The sequence below is a fragment of the Kwoniella dendrophila genome, chromosome 3, assembly GCF_036810415.1.
Source record: "Kwoniella dendrophila CBS 6074 chromosome 3, complete sequence".
Taxonomy (NCBI): Eukaryota; Fungi; Basidiomycota; class Tremellomycetes; order Tremellales; family Cryptococcaceae; genus Kwoniella; species Kwoniella dendrophila.
Genome location: NC_089478.1, coordinates 385,121 through 401,473, shown reverse-complemented (window position 1 = coordinate 401,473; position 16,353 = coordinate 385,121). Strand labels below are relative to the sequence as shown.

The 16,353-nt window shown below is 40.2% G+C and overlaps 9 protein-coding genes across 9 annotated transcripts; 4 read left to right on the top strand and 5 right to left on the bottom strand.

Moving 5' to 3' along the window:
- Positions 1 to 81: 81 nt before the first annotated feature.
- Positions 82 to 2,185, bottom strand: L201_002465 (uncharacterized protein; the record flags this gene model as incomplete). Its single annotated transcript, XM_066218241.1, has 3 exons — positions 82 to 174; positions 237 to 602; positions 659 to 2,185. 3 exons carry the CDS (start codon positions 2,183 to 2,185, stop codon positions 82 to 84), a joined length of 1,986 nt encoding a protein of 661 aa, XP_066074338.1.
- Positions 2,186 to 2,842: 657 nt separating this feature from the next.
- Positions 2,843 to 4,005, bottom strand: L201_002464 (uncharacterized protein; the record flags this gene model as incomplete). The annotated part of the gene is made up of 7 exons (XM_066218240.1): positions 2,843 to 2,921; positions 2,988 to 3,104; positions 3,161 to 3,536; positions 3,600 to 3,691; positions 3,741 to 3,756; positions 3,806 to 3,905; positions 3,967 to 4,005. The coding sequence occupies 7 exons, from the start codon at positions 4,003 to 4,005 to the stop codon at positions 2,843 to 2,845; spliced, it is 819 nt and encodes a 272-aa protein (XP_066074337.1).
- Positions 4,006 to 4,376: 371 nt separating this feature from the next.
- On the top strand, positions 4,377 to 5,904 carry L201_002463 (serine/threonine-protein phosphatase 2A activator 2; the record flags this gene model as incomplete). The annotated part of the gene is made up of 7 exons (XM_066218239.1): positions 4,377 to 4,574; positions 4,632 to 4,760; positions 4,815 to 4,957; positions 5,014 to 5,085; positions 5,141 to 5,265; positions 5,334 to 5,735; positions 5,804 to 5,904. The coding sequence occupies 7 exons, from the start codon at positions 4,377 to 4,379 to the stop codon at positions 5,902 to 5,904; spliced, it is 1,170 nt and encodes a 389-aa protein (XP_066074336.1).
- Positions 5,905 to 6,079: 175 nt separating this feature from the next.
- On the bottom strand, positions 6,080 to 8,066 carry L201_002462 (uncharacterized protein; the record flags this gene model as incomplete). The annotated part of the gene is made up of 3 exons (XM_066218238.1): positions 6,080 to 6,855; positions 6,916 to 7,124; positions 7,201 to 8,066. The coding sequence occupies 3 exons, from the start codon at positions 8,064 to 8,066 to the stop codon at positions 6,080 to 6,082; spliced, it is 1,851 nt and encodes a 616-aa protein (XP_066074335.1).
- A 432-nt stretch (positions 8,067 to 8,498) lies between these two features.
- On the bottom strand, positions 8,499 to 10,051 carry L201_002461 (uncharacterized protein; the record flags this gene model as incomplete). Its single annotated transcript, XM_066218237.1, has 3 exons — positions 8,499 to 9,104; positions 9,558 to 9,743; positions 9,818 to 10,051. The coding sequence occupies 3 exons, from the start codon at positions 10,049 to 10,051 to the stop codon at positions 8,499 to 8,501; spliced, it is 1,026 nt and encodes a 341-aa protein (XP_066074334.1).
- Positions 10,052 to 10,636: 585 nt separating this feature from the next.
- On the top strand, positions 10,637 to 11,131 carry L201_002460 (uncharacterized protein; the record flags this gene model as incomplete). The annotated part of the gene is made up of 1 exon (XM_066218236.1): positions 10,637 to 11,131. One exon carries the CDS (start codon positions 10,637 to 10,639, stop codon positions 11,129 to 11,131), a length of 495 nt encoding a protein of 164 aa, XP_066074333.1.
- Positions 11,132 to 11,439: 308 nt separating this feature from the next.
- Positions 11,440 to 14,129, bottom strand: L201_002459 (uncharacterized protein; the record flags this gene model as incomplete). Its single annotated transcript, XM_066218235.1, has 9 exons — positions 11,440 to 11,570; positions 11,620 to 12,115; positions 12,240 to 12,367; positions 12,437 to 12,635; positions 12,682 to 13,041; positions 13,098 to 13,197; positions 13,254 to 13,306; positions 13,359 to 13,442; positions 13,500 to 14,129. The coding sequence occupies 9 exons, from the start codon at positions 14,127 to 14,129 to the stop codon at positions 11,440 to 11,442; spliced, it is 2,181 nt and encodes a 726-aa protein (XP_066074332.1).
- Positions 14,130 to 14,700: 571 nt separating this feature from the next.
- On the top strand, positions 14,701 to 15,026 carry L201_002458 (high osmolarity signaling protein SHO1; the record flags this gene model as incomplete). Its single annotated transcript, XM_066218234.1, has 3 exons — positions 14,701 to 14,827; positions 14,891 to 14,951; positions 15,002 to 15,026. The coding sequence occupies 3 exons, from the start codon at positions 14,701 to 14,703 to the stop codon at positions 15,024 to 15,026; spliced, it is 213 nt and encodes a 70-aa protein (XP_066074331.1).
- A 189-nt stretch (positions 15,027 to 15,215) lies between these two features.
- Positions 15,216 to 16,022, top strand: L201_002457 (uncharacterized protein; the record flags this gene model as incomplete). The annotated part of the gene is made up of 4 exons (XM_066218233.1): positions 15,216 to 15,224; positions 15,285 to 15,685; positions 15,781 to 15,910; positions 15,990 to 16,022. The coding sequence occupies 4 exons, from the start codon at positions 15,216 to 15,218 to the stop codon at positions 16,020 to 16,022; spliced, it is 573 nt and encodes a 190-aa protein (XP_066074330.1).
- Positions 16,023 to 16,353: the final 331 nt, after the last annotated feature.

The window sequence follows — 16,353 nt, the reverse complement described above, 5'->3', positions numbered from 1 at the left end:
TGGTGTAATTGGAATGTATTTAACATACCATATATACAACATGCACCGAATTATCTACAAGATCTACTTATATATAACAATTCAAGAAGCTATGATACTCTCATAGCATGATGTGCAATATGCTTTTCCATCTTGGGGAAAGAATAAATTGTTGGCAAATGGATCGTGGCATTGCTAAGAGCAGAACACGGAAGTCTGTCAGCATCGTCATCACAGATAGAATGCTGATTACTTACGGCACAGACAAAACACTCTTGGTGCCATTTCGCACCCATAGCGTTGATAGCCAAATCAGGTATTGGTTTGGTGCACGCTTTACATTTAGGTTTATGAAGTCGTAAATGACATCTTTCACAGTATGGATGACCTTTCTGAATCACAAAAGCACTTGTCTCGTTGTCTTCGTCATCCTCGTCATTTTGACGTATCTTTTCTGTACCAGGTGCGGATGATTTTGACGGATCCAAGAAAGGATCACCGCATTCTGAGCAGAAGAAGTGAAGCTCATGATAATATCGCTGACCCAAAATCTCATCATTGAGAGTAACAAACCGAGCATCCACGATGGGAGTCTGGCAGTGGTGACATTTGTGTGCAAATTTCTATATCTTTGGGTTAGCGTATTCACTTTGACATGATGGTTATTGGAATAGCTTACATCATGAAAATCCAGATGACAATATGCCTTTCCTTCCCATTCGTAACTACTGACATGTTCTAGTAATTCCCCACATTCCGCACACATGAAGCATTGCGGATGCCAACGTTGATTCATGGCATTTACAATCCTTCCAATAATGGCGTTGTTGCAACCAGAACAGAGGAAGGCTGATCCATCTGGTTGTATTCGATGTTGCTTTTGACTTGACGCAGGCGGAGCATTAGATGAGGGAGTAGTCACTGGTGGGATGTTGATCGAGGGCAATCCGTCATCGAAATTGATGGTGGGTACTGCGAAGCTGATCTCCCGGCCTTGAGAAGGCTCATCAGCGGTATCTGATGTTGATACAGATATCACAGGCAATCCCGAGAACTGTATACCAGGAGATGATGGTTCTTTAGTTGTTTTCTTGGCTTTAGGTGTGACTTGACTGATATCCTGTGGTTCTGCTTCGTCATCTGTAGTCGCTGCTGAAGATGTCTCCGAGTCCGGCAGATTTATAGCAGGTAAAGGGGTGAATTTAGCTGGAGCACGATCATCAAATGATGAATCAGGCGTGATGATGACAGGAGGCGTGATGGAAGAGCTTGGAGAAGGAGTTCGTACGGAAGGTAATGGAGTAGGTGAAATTGAACGATTTGATCCAATTGACATTCCATTCATACCATTTACTAAGGGGCTCTCGTTACCCTCTTCCACCACCGGAGGTTGCTTGCGATTCATACTCTTCCTAAAACCATCACCCATACTTATACCAGCAGTTGATGGAATACCTCTGTCTAGACTCTTGGAATTGTTCACACCGACAGGAGGTTTAGGCAAACTTCGTTTGATAGGAGATGAGCTAAAACCAGAACGATCAAGCGATCTCACTGAGGATACAGTATCAGAACGCTCCAAGTTTGTATCAATCGGGGAAGGTACTGGAGGTGGTGGCATGTCAGTTCGCCGTGGAGTATGCGGTGAAGCTGTATCAAGTCGATTCGGCATTGCGCCTGGTGATATCGGTGGAAATGATGGCAATGCTCTAGGGGAAGGAAGCGGACGAGTTGATATATGCTGCGCTGGTGTTCCCGGAGCTGGTGAACCGTTTTGACTGATTGGAGAAGGAAGGGGACTTCTTGATCTCGACGGAGGAGCAGGCGGTCCACCTACAGGAGATGGTTGACCCATCATCGCCAAAGTCGAAGGGGATGGCGAGATAGGTGAGGGAGAACGATGACTTTGCAGTGGTGGTTGTTGTGGTGGACCACGGGAATATGTTGTTGGTGCTGGAGAAGCGCTCGAGGTATGAGTCGAAGGAGAAGAGGCTTCCCCAACCTTGGCTCTGAGAGCCATCTCTTTCGCTCGTTTCCTCTCCTGAAATGTTTGAAATACAGGAGCTTCATAGTCAACTTTAGGAGTCGGTGGTGGTACAGCCTCTACGCCAGGTATTGGGAGCCCATAACCTGTTTGTGAGTGATACAATTCTGATGGGTTCTGATAGCTCTGATAAGGTAGCTGTTGCGAGTAATTTGTATACATATTCGGCGAGGAGGACGGCGGCTGGTAAACCCCGTTGGTGTGTTGGTTCATATGAGAATATCGTGATCCTTGTTGAAATTGCTGATCATGAGGATTTGGTAACGGTTGATCAGGTCTCTGAACACAGTAGTGTTGGCGTTGAGAGGGACCAGCCTGTGACGAATAGCTGTCATGCTGCTGCATTTCAACTATTGATCGTGTATTGAAGTGATATATGTAAAGCCCGCACTGGCCTTGTGCCAATATTGATAAGTTAGATGTTGAAGTGACCGAGATGATTGTTTTAGTCAGGTAAAAGACACTGTCTTGCTGTCCGGTATATCTTAAAGCAATGATCAAAGTGCCGATGTAGGGAACGATGTCTATGGTTTTATTCGATACTGGTGCAAAGATTCGACTATTTGATGTATTGAATCACGTAAGAATGAAAGAAATGTTCGACATCCAACATATTTTGTTTACATTTCCATCATACTTGAAACGCGTCTGTTAGTTAGACTGTCTCAGGCACCCATTCTTGTATCATCTATAAGTCACTTCATAAACGTCTGTACGAGATCATTTCAACTCCTTTTTCTACTGATACAGACAGTATCGCATGCATATAGGTGTATAACTTCTATGTCATCTATGTTTACGCATATTCTACACTCATGCTCATAATTCGCCTGCAAGACGACCTTTCTTGACCTTTTCAAAGGCTTCATTTGGGTTGGCTAAATCTACGTCTGCCCAACTAAGTACACAAACACAATCAGCGCATAATATTTCTAGTTCAAAGGATTGTCAAACAACTACTTACTGGGGCATTCTCATAGGCATTGTTTCAGGATTGAGTTCTGGATATTTTGATACAATCAAGCTTGATAAAGCTTTAAACAATACTGCATATCCTTCAGAGGTAAGATGGAGACCATCGCTATACAGATAGCAATTAGCGTAGCATGGTTGATCTGGTATTTAAAGGACACTTACTAGAAATATGGTTTGAGTTGTTCAGCTTCTTCACCACCTGCAGCTTCAATGATAGCTGAATGAATATCGACTACTTCGACATTTTGTTCTTTTGCAACTTCAATCGCAGCATCAGCATATTGTTTTGTTACCTTTTTATCTCTATTTTGTTCCGGTTTAGGTCCTTCGCTACCAAATGATTTCCATTTCTCTACTCTAGCTTCTACCCAAGCGGATTCAATGATGGGAGGCGCATTGATCAAAACAATTTCGGTCTCAGGTGAATGATAAGCTGAAGAAGGATCTTTTACCAATTGGACAAGTTTGACCAAGTTGGATTTGTATCTGTCAGCTGGGACATATTGCGGTGTATCAGGTAAAGTTGCATCGTTTGCACCTACATTAATGAAGCTGATTAGTCGATTACACTATATCTCCTGGAAATTACATTATGACCCACCAAGCCAGATAGTTATGAGCTTGACTTGTTGAGCATAACCCTTTTCTCTTGCTTCTTTGGTAGCGAAGACCTGCTCGAATACTGGTAAAGCCCTATACACTAATTCAGCGCGATGTCGTGCCTCTTCGAGATTCTACTAACCAGTCACTGTTATAACCTGTCTTGTGTCAGCATATTTCGTTAACATGGTAATGGAGATGACACACCTCCGAAACCTCGATTCACTATGTCACATCTTCTCATATAATACTCTGACATTCTTTGAGCTAACGAACCATCGGACCAAGCTTGTGTAAGCGAGTCTCCCTATATCCATTGCATTTAGTTAGTCGCTGATTTGAACGGATTTGACGGCGGCATGACCCACGAAGAGCAAGATAGAGTCAGTGTAACTTGTTGAAGCCATAGTGAATATTTGCAGTGCTGATAAGAGAAGGACGAGGAGGAAGGAGAATCCAAAAAGGATCATGCAATTTGCGTAGATGTTTTTTGCTATGAAATATGGATCTGGATCTCCGACAAAACAAATGGACAAGAATCAACTGTCAAAAGCTATTATATATCATTATCACCATCGCTTCATTGTGATGACGCAAAATATTGACCGAAGGTGATTACCGCTCAATCCTCTAACCTTAATAATTGTCAATAATTATCCTTTCAACCGATATCTCTCTCACCTTTGTTTCATCTTCAATCTCTACTGCTTTGTCATACCTTCACTTCACCAAAACGAGCTCTTTTCACTTTACTGCCTTTTGATCTACAGACTCCAAGATGACTACTGATCTAAATAACGTCGAACAGCCAATCGCATCTACATCGTATATTCCTCCAACAAAATATATCCTTTCGAAAGCTCATCTTGCCGCATTTCAACGTTCAAAATCTCATCAAGATATCATTGATTTTGTTGATGATTTGAATGACCACGTAGTGGGAAAGAAACTAACGGAAGCAGGTGAAGGATCTGAGGTATGTTCGAGCTCAAGAAATTGTCCTTGGTGACTAGTGCTGATTCACAAGGAGTAGCGGACAAAACCTATCTTAGGTATACTGGAATCTGTACTAGAAATAGCCAAATCAACTCCACCGGTGGACAATAAGCTGTCGAGGTTTGGTAATCCTGCCTTCAAGACATTTTATGATAAAGTTGGAGAAGTTAGTATATATCATGCTTGTCAATGATAGTATAGATACTGATATCGTTATCAGGCTTCAAGCAAGCTGCACTCCAGAATCAATGGACTACCTGCAGAAGCGATACCAGAATTGGAAGTTTACTTCAAGGAGTCGTGGGGTAATAAGCAGAGAGTAGACTATGGAAGTGGAATGGAGTTCAACTTTTTGTGTTGGCTGTAAGTAGAATACACTATGAGATTCGTTCCTCAACTGCATGCTGATGATCATGTAGTCTATGTCTGACTAAGCTAGGGGTATTTACCAAAGATGATTACGAGTTTTTGGTACTTGGTGTATTCTGGAGGTGAGTTGCCGGAAAGTGTATATCTGCCATTGCAACTGACGGTTTGTACATGCAGGTACATTGATGTAATGAGGTATCTTCAGTCGACATATTGGCTTGAACCTGCTGGATCTCATGGTGTTTGGGGTTTAGATGATTACCACTTTTTACCATTCCTATGGGGTGCTGGTCAACTTAAAGGTATGTTCTAATATGACCAGTACAGGGTAGATGATCCAGTTGTTCTGACATTCGAGCTGAAAAACTAGATCATAAACATTTAAGACCTAAAGCGATACATGATCAAGAAATACTTGAAGCATTTACCAAAGATTACATGTATTTATCCTGTATATCATTTATAAATTCAATTAAAACCGCTTCTTTAAGATGGCATTCACCAATGTTAGATGACATCTCAGCTGTGAAAACATGGTCAAAAGTCAATGAAGGTATGAAGAAAATGTATAAAGCTGAAGTGTTAGGTAAATTACCTGTAATGCAACATGCTTTATTTGGTTCAATTTTACCTTTTCCAACGCCTGATCAAGATCCAGAATTGAAAAAAACATTAGAAGAAGAAGCGAACGATTTACCTCAACCTGATGAACATGGTCATATTCACGTAAAAGGCGAAACTGGTTGGACAATGGATTGTTGTGGTATTCCAGGTAAGTCAAGTCCTTTTCTTCCATAAACTTGCTCTTCCCATGTTTGGCTAATTACTGTTCCCTTACAGTGCCATCTGCTTTCGCTGCTGCTCAAGATGGAGCTACACCTCACGGTGGTACACCCACCTACACGGCTCGTTCAGGTATCAAGCCTATTCCGTTTGATTAAATTCAAATCCTTTATTAAACATGTACGATATGGACATTCAAATGACACGTTTCGCGAAGAGTATTACGACCACATGCATATATATAGTATCACAACAAGCAAGCATATTACCTATACTGACCAACGAACGCCATTACTTCATTGTCCATCGTCAACGCCCTTGCCCTAAACAGCTCTATCCCGATTGATATACTTTCCATATCCACCTTCTCGTGGATTCCCAAATTTGATTGACATCAACTTGTTGATTGATGTGTAAGACTTCATAATTATGACCCATTTCTTTTGCCATATGTTCGAAATGGTAATTTCCTCTCACATTTTCAACTTGTAGTTCTAATACAGTACCATCTCCAGGCGGTAAAAATAACGACAACCCTAATGCACCTCCATGTGACGAGACTAAAATGGTTGAATGTCCAACAAAATGAATTTGATTTTCTAATGTGTGTACAGTTGGATCTAAATGGAAAAACCTGATTGGTAATGGATCATCCTCTTTTACAGTTTTAGATGAAGTAAATGACCAAGTTTCAGGCATATCTTGCGAATCTTCGTATATACAACCTGTTCTACCAAATTCACCCGACTTTATCGAATCTTGACACATTTGATCCAACTCAGTTCTAAATTTCTCTATCAATTCGGGTTCATTCGTGATATGCCTAACATCTCTCCAGATGGACCAATCATCGTGCTTTTGTGCATAATCATCTAATTTAGCTCTCGATAACCATAATACGTTGATTGGTCTTCTAGGTTTATCAGATTGATGATGTGATTCCATCAGATTGGCAGGTTGAGATAGCGAAGGTGGTAACAGTCCGAATAGATGTCGATAATAATGAGATGCAGCCCAAGTTATAGTTGAAGCGCAGGAATATGACGATCCAACTCCCATAGCTGAAAGTAGAGAAGCTCCGGCTCCTACACTATGTATAGCATTTGTAACTGAACAAATAATATCAGTTCAACCGCCATCAGGGGAGGATCGGTTTTAGAACCACTCACGACAAGTACCTTCAGTCCATGGATCTAAAGTCAGTCTTCTGGGTGCCCAAGCTCCTATTCTATCCCATAGTGGGGTGAAGTGGTTCGAGTCCATACCAAATCCTTCAACGAATACTAGTTGAACTCTCGAACTGATCAACGAAGGAGCAGTCTGTAAAGCTACGAAAACGGATACTAGCGTCGTTATAAGATCTTCAGCTACATGGAAACTATCATGAAAAGGCGCCTGTGAGCTACACATTCTACGCGTTGGCTTAATCATATGTAAAAGGGGATATAGCGTACGGATTCCACTGATCTTGTCTACCAATGACTAACAACGTCCTTTCAATTGTACTTTTACATTTAACAGAATCATCTTGCAAATCATCAATTTTTTCTGTATCAGAACCTAAAAACCTTTCTCTACCCATTTCAATATCTAATTTTATTCCTTCTTCTGTTAATTTACATCCAGCCGATCTGAACATACGTTCTGAGCTTGGTATCGTTCTTAAATTCTTTGATATACATGGTGCAGCTGGATATGGCCACCACCTACTAAAGGTAGATCGATGTACCGTAGAACAAAATATCGTTGTTCCTTCTATGTTCAAATTACTCTCTGATTCATGCGTGTGTGAATGATTTGATATTGGTATAGGATCAAATTGATCTAGCTCGTTACCTTCAGGAGTACAATAAGCTAATTGAGTCGAATGGTACGAATCAATCAATTTTCTACTTAATTGTTCATTACAAGTATCTAAATTTCTAGCTTTAACTTCTTTTTCAGCTAATTCCCAAAACGTTGACATTGTTTTTAACGGGAAAGAATCTCTAAAAAATGTACCTGGTTGTCCAGCTGATGGATCCAACTTATCTAATACGCCTTGAGCAGTAGATACTGCTGACGCATAAATCTCACCATTCCCACCATTTATATCGTTATTATTCGTGTATTTCGAATATCTAGAATTTGGAAAAGCACCAATTATAACATAATGAAATATTACCAATCCACCACAAAGACCTAAAACATACTTCAGAATAAGTACAGGCGTTATCTGGATCTTGGTATGACGCTTAGGTTGAAAAGCTGGTCCAGGTAAAGGTGGATAAGTGGAAGCTGAATCTGAGGTGGGTAATGGCTCGTAATTTGCTGTTGACATTGTTCAAGCGAATTATTGGTCTTACGCGTATATCGTTGTTTGAAGGTCTTATGCTATATCATGATAGTGTACAGATGATGACAAAAATACAATTTATACACTATCCGCAACAATTTACAAATAACAATGAAGGGTGATCGTAGAGTGATGACACGAGAAGTATTGTGAAAAGTGTCTGTAGAAAATGGGCATTCCTCGGACCGAATTAATTATCTGCGCAAGGTTTCACTTAAAGTTTATGCTCTGAATGCCAAATATAGACACTGCGATTTAAGCCAAGCATGACATTGAAATCATCTTCAAAGTGTCACAGTGGTACAGCAAAAAGAGAAGAGATGCGACGATGAGCCATGCATCAGGAGTTGTGATCATTTGAATTGTTCGTTACATTGCGTATAGACATATCTACAGGTTACTGTCAACTTTATACTACTATTTGACTTGCTTGGCTTCTTTCCTTCTATGTCTCTTTTCTCTCAACTTAGCACCTCTGTTATCTGCATTTAAAGTATCTCTGAAAGAAGTATCTACAAAATGAATACCACCGATGGTAACACCTTCAACTTGTTGCTTTTTTACTTGTAATTCTTTTGCTTTGGCGGTATCTTTTTCTTTTTTACCAGCAGCTTGTTCAGTTACAGGTGTAGGGAACAAGGTAGCAGTCATGACTTCTCTCTTGAGTACTTCATGTACGACACCATGATGAGCTGGATCGCGTTTGAGTTCTTCTTCTTTTTGTTCTAAAACACGTCTATCTTCTAAATCTGTTTCTTCATCTCTGAACTCCCAAGCAGTTCTTTCGACACCACTTGAAGCGTTCTCTCTAGATCTGCTGCCGAAAGATCCTTCCTGACCTACACCTGAGTCCCATCGCTGTTCTTCTAATCGTTCAGCGCTAGTACTTGGATGAGCATCATGAGCCATATCAATTTGACGAGCTCGAGCGGAGTCATGCTCTTTTGTTGATGGGTTCAAGGGAAGTTGAACACCGAGTAATGGCTCCATTCCTTCGAGGAAAGCTTTTTGCAATGGTAAAGACTATAGTCAAGTCAGCCACAGCTCTCTCTGATATAATAGCATAGGGAGGAAAGAGAGTATCAGAAAGCCATGCATGGTTTATAACCATAGTTTTACTGTGAAGTCTTAAAGACTAATCAAAATGATCATCATTGAGAAAAGAGAGGGAAGGGGTGTACATGTGATTGGGTAAAATCCTGATTGATAAGAGGGAACAGTAACTCACCTATTGGGCAAAGCAATCGATAAAGGATGATAGAATGAATCAAGTCAGCCATGATTCAACTCAATCGACGTTCGCAAAGATGCAGGATAACGAAAGATATCAGAAAGTGAAGAAATATAATATTAACCATGTTTGATGTCTTCAGAACGAAGGTTATGTCATATTTTGTTTCATCCGAGTCGAAGCGATGAAGGAACAATGGTATGGTATGATAATTATTTACAGGAATAGCAAGATGTATCACTTACTCTTCGTCTGAATTCTTCTTCAATATCTTTGAGTTTTCGTATAGCTTCTATTCTAGCTTTACTGATATTGTATTTTTCGGCAAGCTCAGAGACTTTCCTTCCTCTTCGTAATTCAGTATACACTTGATTTTGCATATAATCTGAAAGAGGTGGGGGAGGTCTGAATGTTGGGTTACTTTCGTATGGCTAAGTGGACAATGTTATCAATATAAGCTCAATCCAAAGACGTTGATAGAATCAGCGGCGTAAATTCAGCTTACAACTTTATCACCTAACCATTTTGCTTTTTGACCTTTGACAGGATCACGATATTGTGAACCTTCAGATTTAATCCAGTCTGCAAAGAAGATATTACTTGAAACCTTTCTTGGAGGTTGTCTTTCATCTCCAGCAGCTGTAGAAGCATGTCTTCGGGCGATTGATCGTCGACATGTTTGCTTCACAGCTTGGAAAGGTATTCTAGAAGGGCCAGCTACAGAAGTAGTGAACGGCATAGTGAAAGGAGAATTGAAAAGAGGAGATATATTATAGATGTTAATGGAATATATAGAAATGGAGAGAGAGAGAGAAGGGGGAATGGAAAGGTAAATTTCGAAATTCTTTGTATCTGAGCATCGTACTTGCTATAATCATGATCATGATTTGGTATCTATGCGTTAACGGCATTATACGGAGTTTTCAATTTGGTGAGAATGGGTTGTTCAGCTTGTGGCACTTTCGTACTCTTGCGGAAGCATTCCCGTTCCTGACGGAGATTTATATGTTGTCCGCTTGAACCTTCTTCGAGCGAGATTTCGGAAAGAGGTGAAGGAGATGTTGAGAAACCACAAATGACTTGCAAGATTTGACAATAATTTTCGAATGTTAGACGACAAACAGCTATAGAATACAGCAAAACACGAACCACTGTCCATCTGATCAACATAGCAAGCAACGAAACACTCAGTCGAATATATCGATAGCATAAACACATAAATCCCTTGCAGACCCTTGTTACAGCTTCAACCGCTTAGCGTAAAGCATTTCTGTCTCCTTCAATACTTAATCTCGATATATTCACATTAAATCAGTCATTCATAATGGCAAGCAAATCTTTAGGATCATTACCAGCAAACTTGTGTGCACATTTACAAAATACAAGTAGAGGATTTCAATCGAAAACAAGTGTACCATTCTCAAAATCATCTTTAGCGATATCATCAATTTTATTAAGATCTGGATTAATATCAAATGTAACGTTAGGTTCACCTGCTGGACCTGATCCTCAAAAATTTAATGAATTATCAATACCTTCAAAAAAATTATGGATTGGATTAAAACATCGAAATGGTCAACCTGTTTTAAGGAGAATGTCATTAATTTCGAAACCAAGTTTTAGAGTTTTCTTAACAAGAGATGAATTAGGTAGATTGTTATTAGGTAAAAGAGCAAGAAATGTTCCAGGTGTAGGCATGGGTGAAATTTTAATCATAAGAACTCAATCTCAGAATAAAGATAAAGACAATCAATATTTAGAAGGTTGGGAAGCTTGGAGAGCTGGTTTAGGTGGTGAAGTCATTTGTAGAGTTGGTTAGGTTTTAGGTTTGCATCATACTTGTGATAGGTAAATACAGCATAGTAATGGTTTGATATGGCACTTTAGGTTTTTATTTTGGTTTGTATACAATGATAATGGCATAACATGATACCCCACATGCAAATTATAAATATCGTCAAATTGTACTATGCGTGGTATAATCAATATGGCTACAAGCATTAAAATGGCTATTGCGACTCTACAGAAGTTTCTAATTACTTGTCTTCAATGTAAATCCTTCTATCTGCCTCTTCAGCTTATCTCCTTCCTGCGTGGCCGCGGATCAGTAAATCTCACCTCATTGCATCACTTCCCAAGGATCGCGGTGCTCAAGGCACTGCCTTGTTTTTTGATTTCATCTAATCGATTCATGTGTAATTTGATAGTCTCGCGAGCCTGAGCAGCTCTCACTTGATCACCTTCCTGACGGAAATATTCTGTTGAACATGTCAGTTTTATATTACCCTCAATTCACCTCGTACTCACCCTTTAGACGATAAGCGAACCATATACCTAGAACGACTTGCCCAACACCATCTTGACGATCTCTACCCCCCATAAGTTTGGCTAATTCTTTTCCAGTCTCTAATTGACGATACATTCTATCTCTTCCTCCATAATGATGTGTACTAGTTGTAAATGCGAAGATAAGTAATCTAAGTATATTGTTATTTGATTTTACACTGATTTCATACGCTGTTGAAAGTTGTTTTTTGGAATTTACCACATTTTCATCGGTTAAACTTGCTAGTAGATGCCCAGCGCCGATGAACATTGCACTCGTACTTCCTTTACATCGTTCAGCCAAATCGATCACTTTTTCTCGTCTGATAGGGTCTTCTAATAATTGGTTGAGTTCACGTTTACTGCCCATAAGACCGATCTTCGCGATCAAGCCAAATTCACTCTCTTCGTTGATTAAACTCAAACACGCATTATAATACCTTTCAGCTAATGGATCGATACCGACTAATGTAGCATGCTGAGCAAAAAGGAGGCATAAATGGGGCGTGAAAGTTGTAAAAAGATCATGGGTCCGAAGATGATTGACAGTATCCAGAAGAAGCTAAATAACGTTAGCGATAATTAAATAAGAACTGACTCACCTGATAACCACCTTCCAAATCTGACCTAAATAGGAGAGCTGTAACGCGCTCAATCATCATCTCACCTATGATTGCCAAGATTTCCTTCTGTTGAGCTTGACTTTGAATCGACCCGTGAATTTCGGAAACTGAAGAGCCATCAGTTCATGATGATCAAGATGGCGAGAAGAACCGTCTTTTTCGTAATCTCCACTCACAACCGGTATCCCACATGTCGTCTGCACGAACTACATGTTCAAACTGCCGCAAGGCGTTAGAATGTAGAATGTTCTTACAAGTTGCATTTGAACCAGTAAAGTCTCTTCGACTAACGACAGTCGTTAAGTAAGTGAGCATATAGAGTATATTTGGCGGTGTGACCTGGACTTGTAAAGGCGTATATCCCGGTATATCGAGCTAAACCAGAAGGATTAACGACTGAACTCGAAATTATACGACTCACCAATATTACCCCTCCATTTGCCCGAATCTGAATGAATACACCCGCCTCGGAAGTTGCGTCCATTAATGTGTAAATATGCCTGAGCCAAACTTTCGCATTACCATCATTCCCTACACGACCTTCCCATAAAGCTCGAAAGCTCAAACAGTGTATCAAAGCTGAAGCCCTCCATGTTCTATCGAGACCATCTCCTATTGGCGGTATAGGTTGAGTTAAATCGTCCGATAATCCAATTGTGCTTGATAAGTCAGCCAGAGATTGGGCTACCAATTCCCACCGTCGGGAGATGAAGACAAAACGAGTCGTCGTTAGAGCAGCAAGTTGAATCATGTGTAGATGATTTTTTGCTTGAGCTTCATTCTGCAATATCCGTTACGTCAGCGGCAGGTTGAACAGCAAGAGAATACGCAACTTACCTTTAATTCATTGGCCACGATTATAAAATCCATTGATCCGCTCATTTCTAAGAACTCCAGATGAAGAAGATACAAAGCATAACGATGAGAGGCTTGGTCCCTGATAGTCCAGATTTTATCAGCAATTTCCATCGCAATACGAGGAAAACAACTGACCTGTTATTGGCTAACGCATGCTGTACCATCCTTTTCCCAAGGTTGCCTTTACTCTGATGTATCGTCAGCACATATAACGTTCCCTTTGCGTTTGACATTACTTACTTGCAAGAAGGCTAATCGTATATTCAGTAGCTCTAGCTGTAATCTCATTTGTAGGAAAGAGGTCTGTTTTTGGGATATGAAATACTGCAATAATATGGCGATTCAGTACTGAAGCGTTCGCAATCACAAAAGGTTACTTACTGATTGTCCGACTATTTCTTGCATATCTCCAATTAGCCTTGCGGTGTCTACGTTTCGGTTCTTATCGGTCTTCTTTCCTTTGCCCTTTACGTCCTCTTTACAGCTCATATAGACTTTCAAGCCTATTATACCGAATTCCAGACCAAAAGCTACTCTTTCCTTTTCTGACAGATTTGGATATGCTAGACCCGCTCGGAGAAAGTCCAAGGCCATGAGCTGAAGACCCAAGGCTTTGGCAGCTGCTTCTGAATCATGCACAAACGGCTGTGATTGAGAGAGACTATATAAAGGCGCTAACAGCATTCCCTGTCCGGGATCTGTTGAGATCGAAGGATGCACAAAAGCTTGTTGAAGATGCCGATGAGAAGCATGATGAGCTGAAACGGCGAAATGATATAGGAGAGCAGGAGTTGAGACAGTACTAGGGGATGAAGTAGAGCTTGATGTTGGAGTAGAAGAACTGGAGACTTGGTGTGAATCTGGTGATAGTTTCCTCCTTTTCAGATCATTACTGCTACCGTGATGTGACACCGGATACGGCGAAGCAACTAGATTTTGCGTCGGTGCATATATTGAGCTCGAAGAATGAGCGTGATGCTGCTGCCCAGATACCCCTGAGGTACTGTACATTCCTTACAGCTTTACAGACAAGTTGAATGACCTGCGAATATGTGACGTTATGAGGAAGGAAAGTGTTGAGAATACCTCGAGAATGTTGAATTTAGAAATTTAGGATGATCGATATCTGGACAAATTAAACTTGTCAACAAAAAAGCGCGTCTCGCGTTATAAACATGAAACATGACGAGGTTTATTAGGATTACAAAATTATCGTAATCTTCAGCTTCAACTTCCCGGGGATTGTCCTAATGTTTAATTACAAAATCAAAACATACAAGGAGGACTGTAATCTTACAGTATAAACATTTCCCGCTATTAATATTATGGCATGTTTTCGCTTTCACGTGTTTACCATGTTGATTTTTATGTTGAGTGATTTTTCAGGAAACTAACAAGTTATATCATTTGTTTGGCTCGACATTTCTGCTTCTCATCATTAATCATTAATTCATCCTTCACAGCTTTCTTTACATCACTTTTACTTCCATCGCAAATTTGTCTTGGTACCATCTATCAACATCGACAGAAATCACGGTACTTGATCGTCCTTGATAGTGAACCGATTTACAAATTCTCAACAATGTTTGACCATGGTTTTGATCCAGGATCAGTGTTCCGACATCCAGTGTTCCTGGTAACCTTCATTATAGCTATACCCTCTTGGATTATAGCTTTTGCTGGACAAGCTGCGGCTGAAGCAAAATACTGTGAGTATAATGTTCAGCTTTCCTTAATGAAGGTCATTATGTCTGCTAACAATATTCTTATAGCTTCTGCTGATGGAAGAACACCCGTTGTAAATACACTATGGTTTAACATATGGCTTCAACTGTATGTGTCGTCTTGATAGCATCAGATATATGAACTGACGGACTCTTTAGGGCGGTGATAATACATTTATTGTAAGTCTCAATATCTTGCAAATGCGGCTGACAAAGTAGTATCGCACTCGCTTCCGACTCTCTCGCCATACATCGATTCCAAATTGCTATATTCCTAGCAATCGCCACCGTATTTGCTGTTCACGGTGTGGAATTCATCTTCCAGCCTCAAGGTGCATTGATTGCCGTTGGTGTAGGATGGTTATTACTTACCATGATCGATGTAAGTTATGCTTTCACATGCCAGGATAATTGGTCTAATCGACGCCATTTCAAAAACTAGATTATTTGGATCGTCTACTTGACATCCGAAGAAGATTCATTCTTTTACAACTTATTGAACTCAGGTGGTAATGGTGGACTATCAGCAACCAGCAGAAGAATGCATTCAGCACCTGTAGCTCACCGAGATTCAGTATCAGGTTTCGGTAACAGTGGTGGTGAAATGGGTATAGGAGGTATTGGAGGCGGAATACATAATAACAATAACATGGCAAGAGGAATATCTTCACATAGTATAGATGCAGGTGGTATTGGTGGAGGATATTCTACTGGTGGAATTGGTGGTGGAGGCGGATATGTTCCAACAGCAACTGAAGGCACACCGCAAAAAGCTAAATCTATATCAAGAAATAATTATAGTCCTGGAGGTGGTGAAGAACCTGAGTACAAACATCGTGCAAAGTGAGTGAATAATACGTTCGCCTATCTACAAATACAACAACTTTTAGGCGATGATGAACAAAGCACTCGTATGACTGACTTATATATCCTTTCAGAGCAATGTACGCATATTCAGCTTCACCAGATGATCCTAATGAAGTATCTTTCGCAAAAGGTGATATACTTGATGTACTCGACAATACCGGTAAATGGTTCCAGGTCAGAACACCAACTGGTGCCACCGGTGTAAGTGGTCAACTTGATATATGAAATGATTTATAACTACTGAAAATTCGCTGATCGTTTTGTTCCGACCAATCTGCAGATTGCCCCCTCAAATTACCTTACACTACTTTGAGATTCACCTAAACATCTTTAATCATCTCCAAAAACCTACAGCAACGAAAGAAACGAATGATTGAAATGAAATCAACGCTAAATCTATCATAACAATACTATACATACCATATGCAACGACTTTTTTTCGGTACCTCTTCTTGCTATTGAATATCATACCAGTAAAAGAGCTATGTTCAGATAATATAGTACATATCAATCTTGCATGTGACATGCAGATAACATAATTGGGGGAACAGGGTATCGTTTTCTATCGATGTATATGCATGTGTATCCGTTACGATGTCAGTCATCTGGTCATGATCAGACAATTGCTTTATGTACTACAGAAT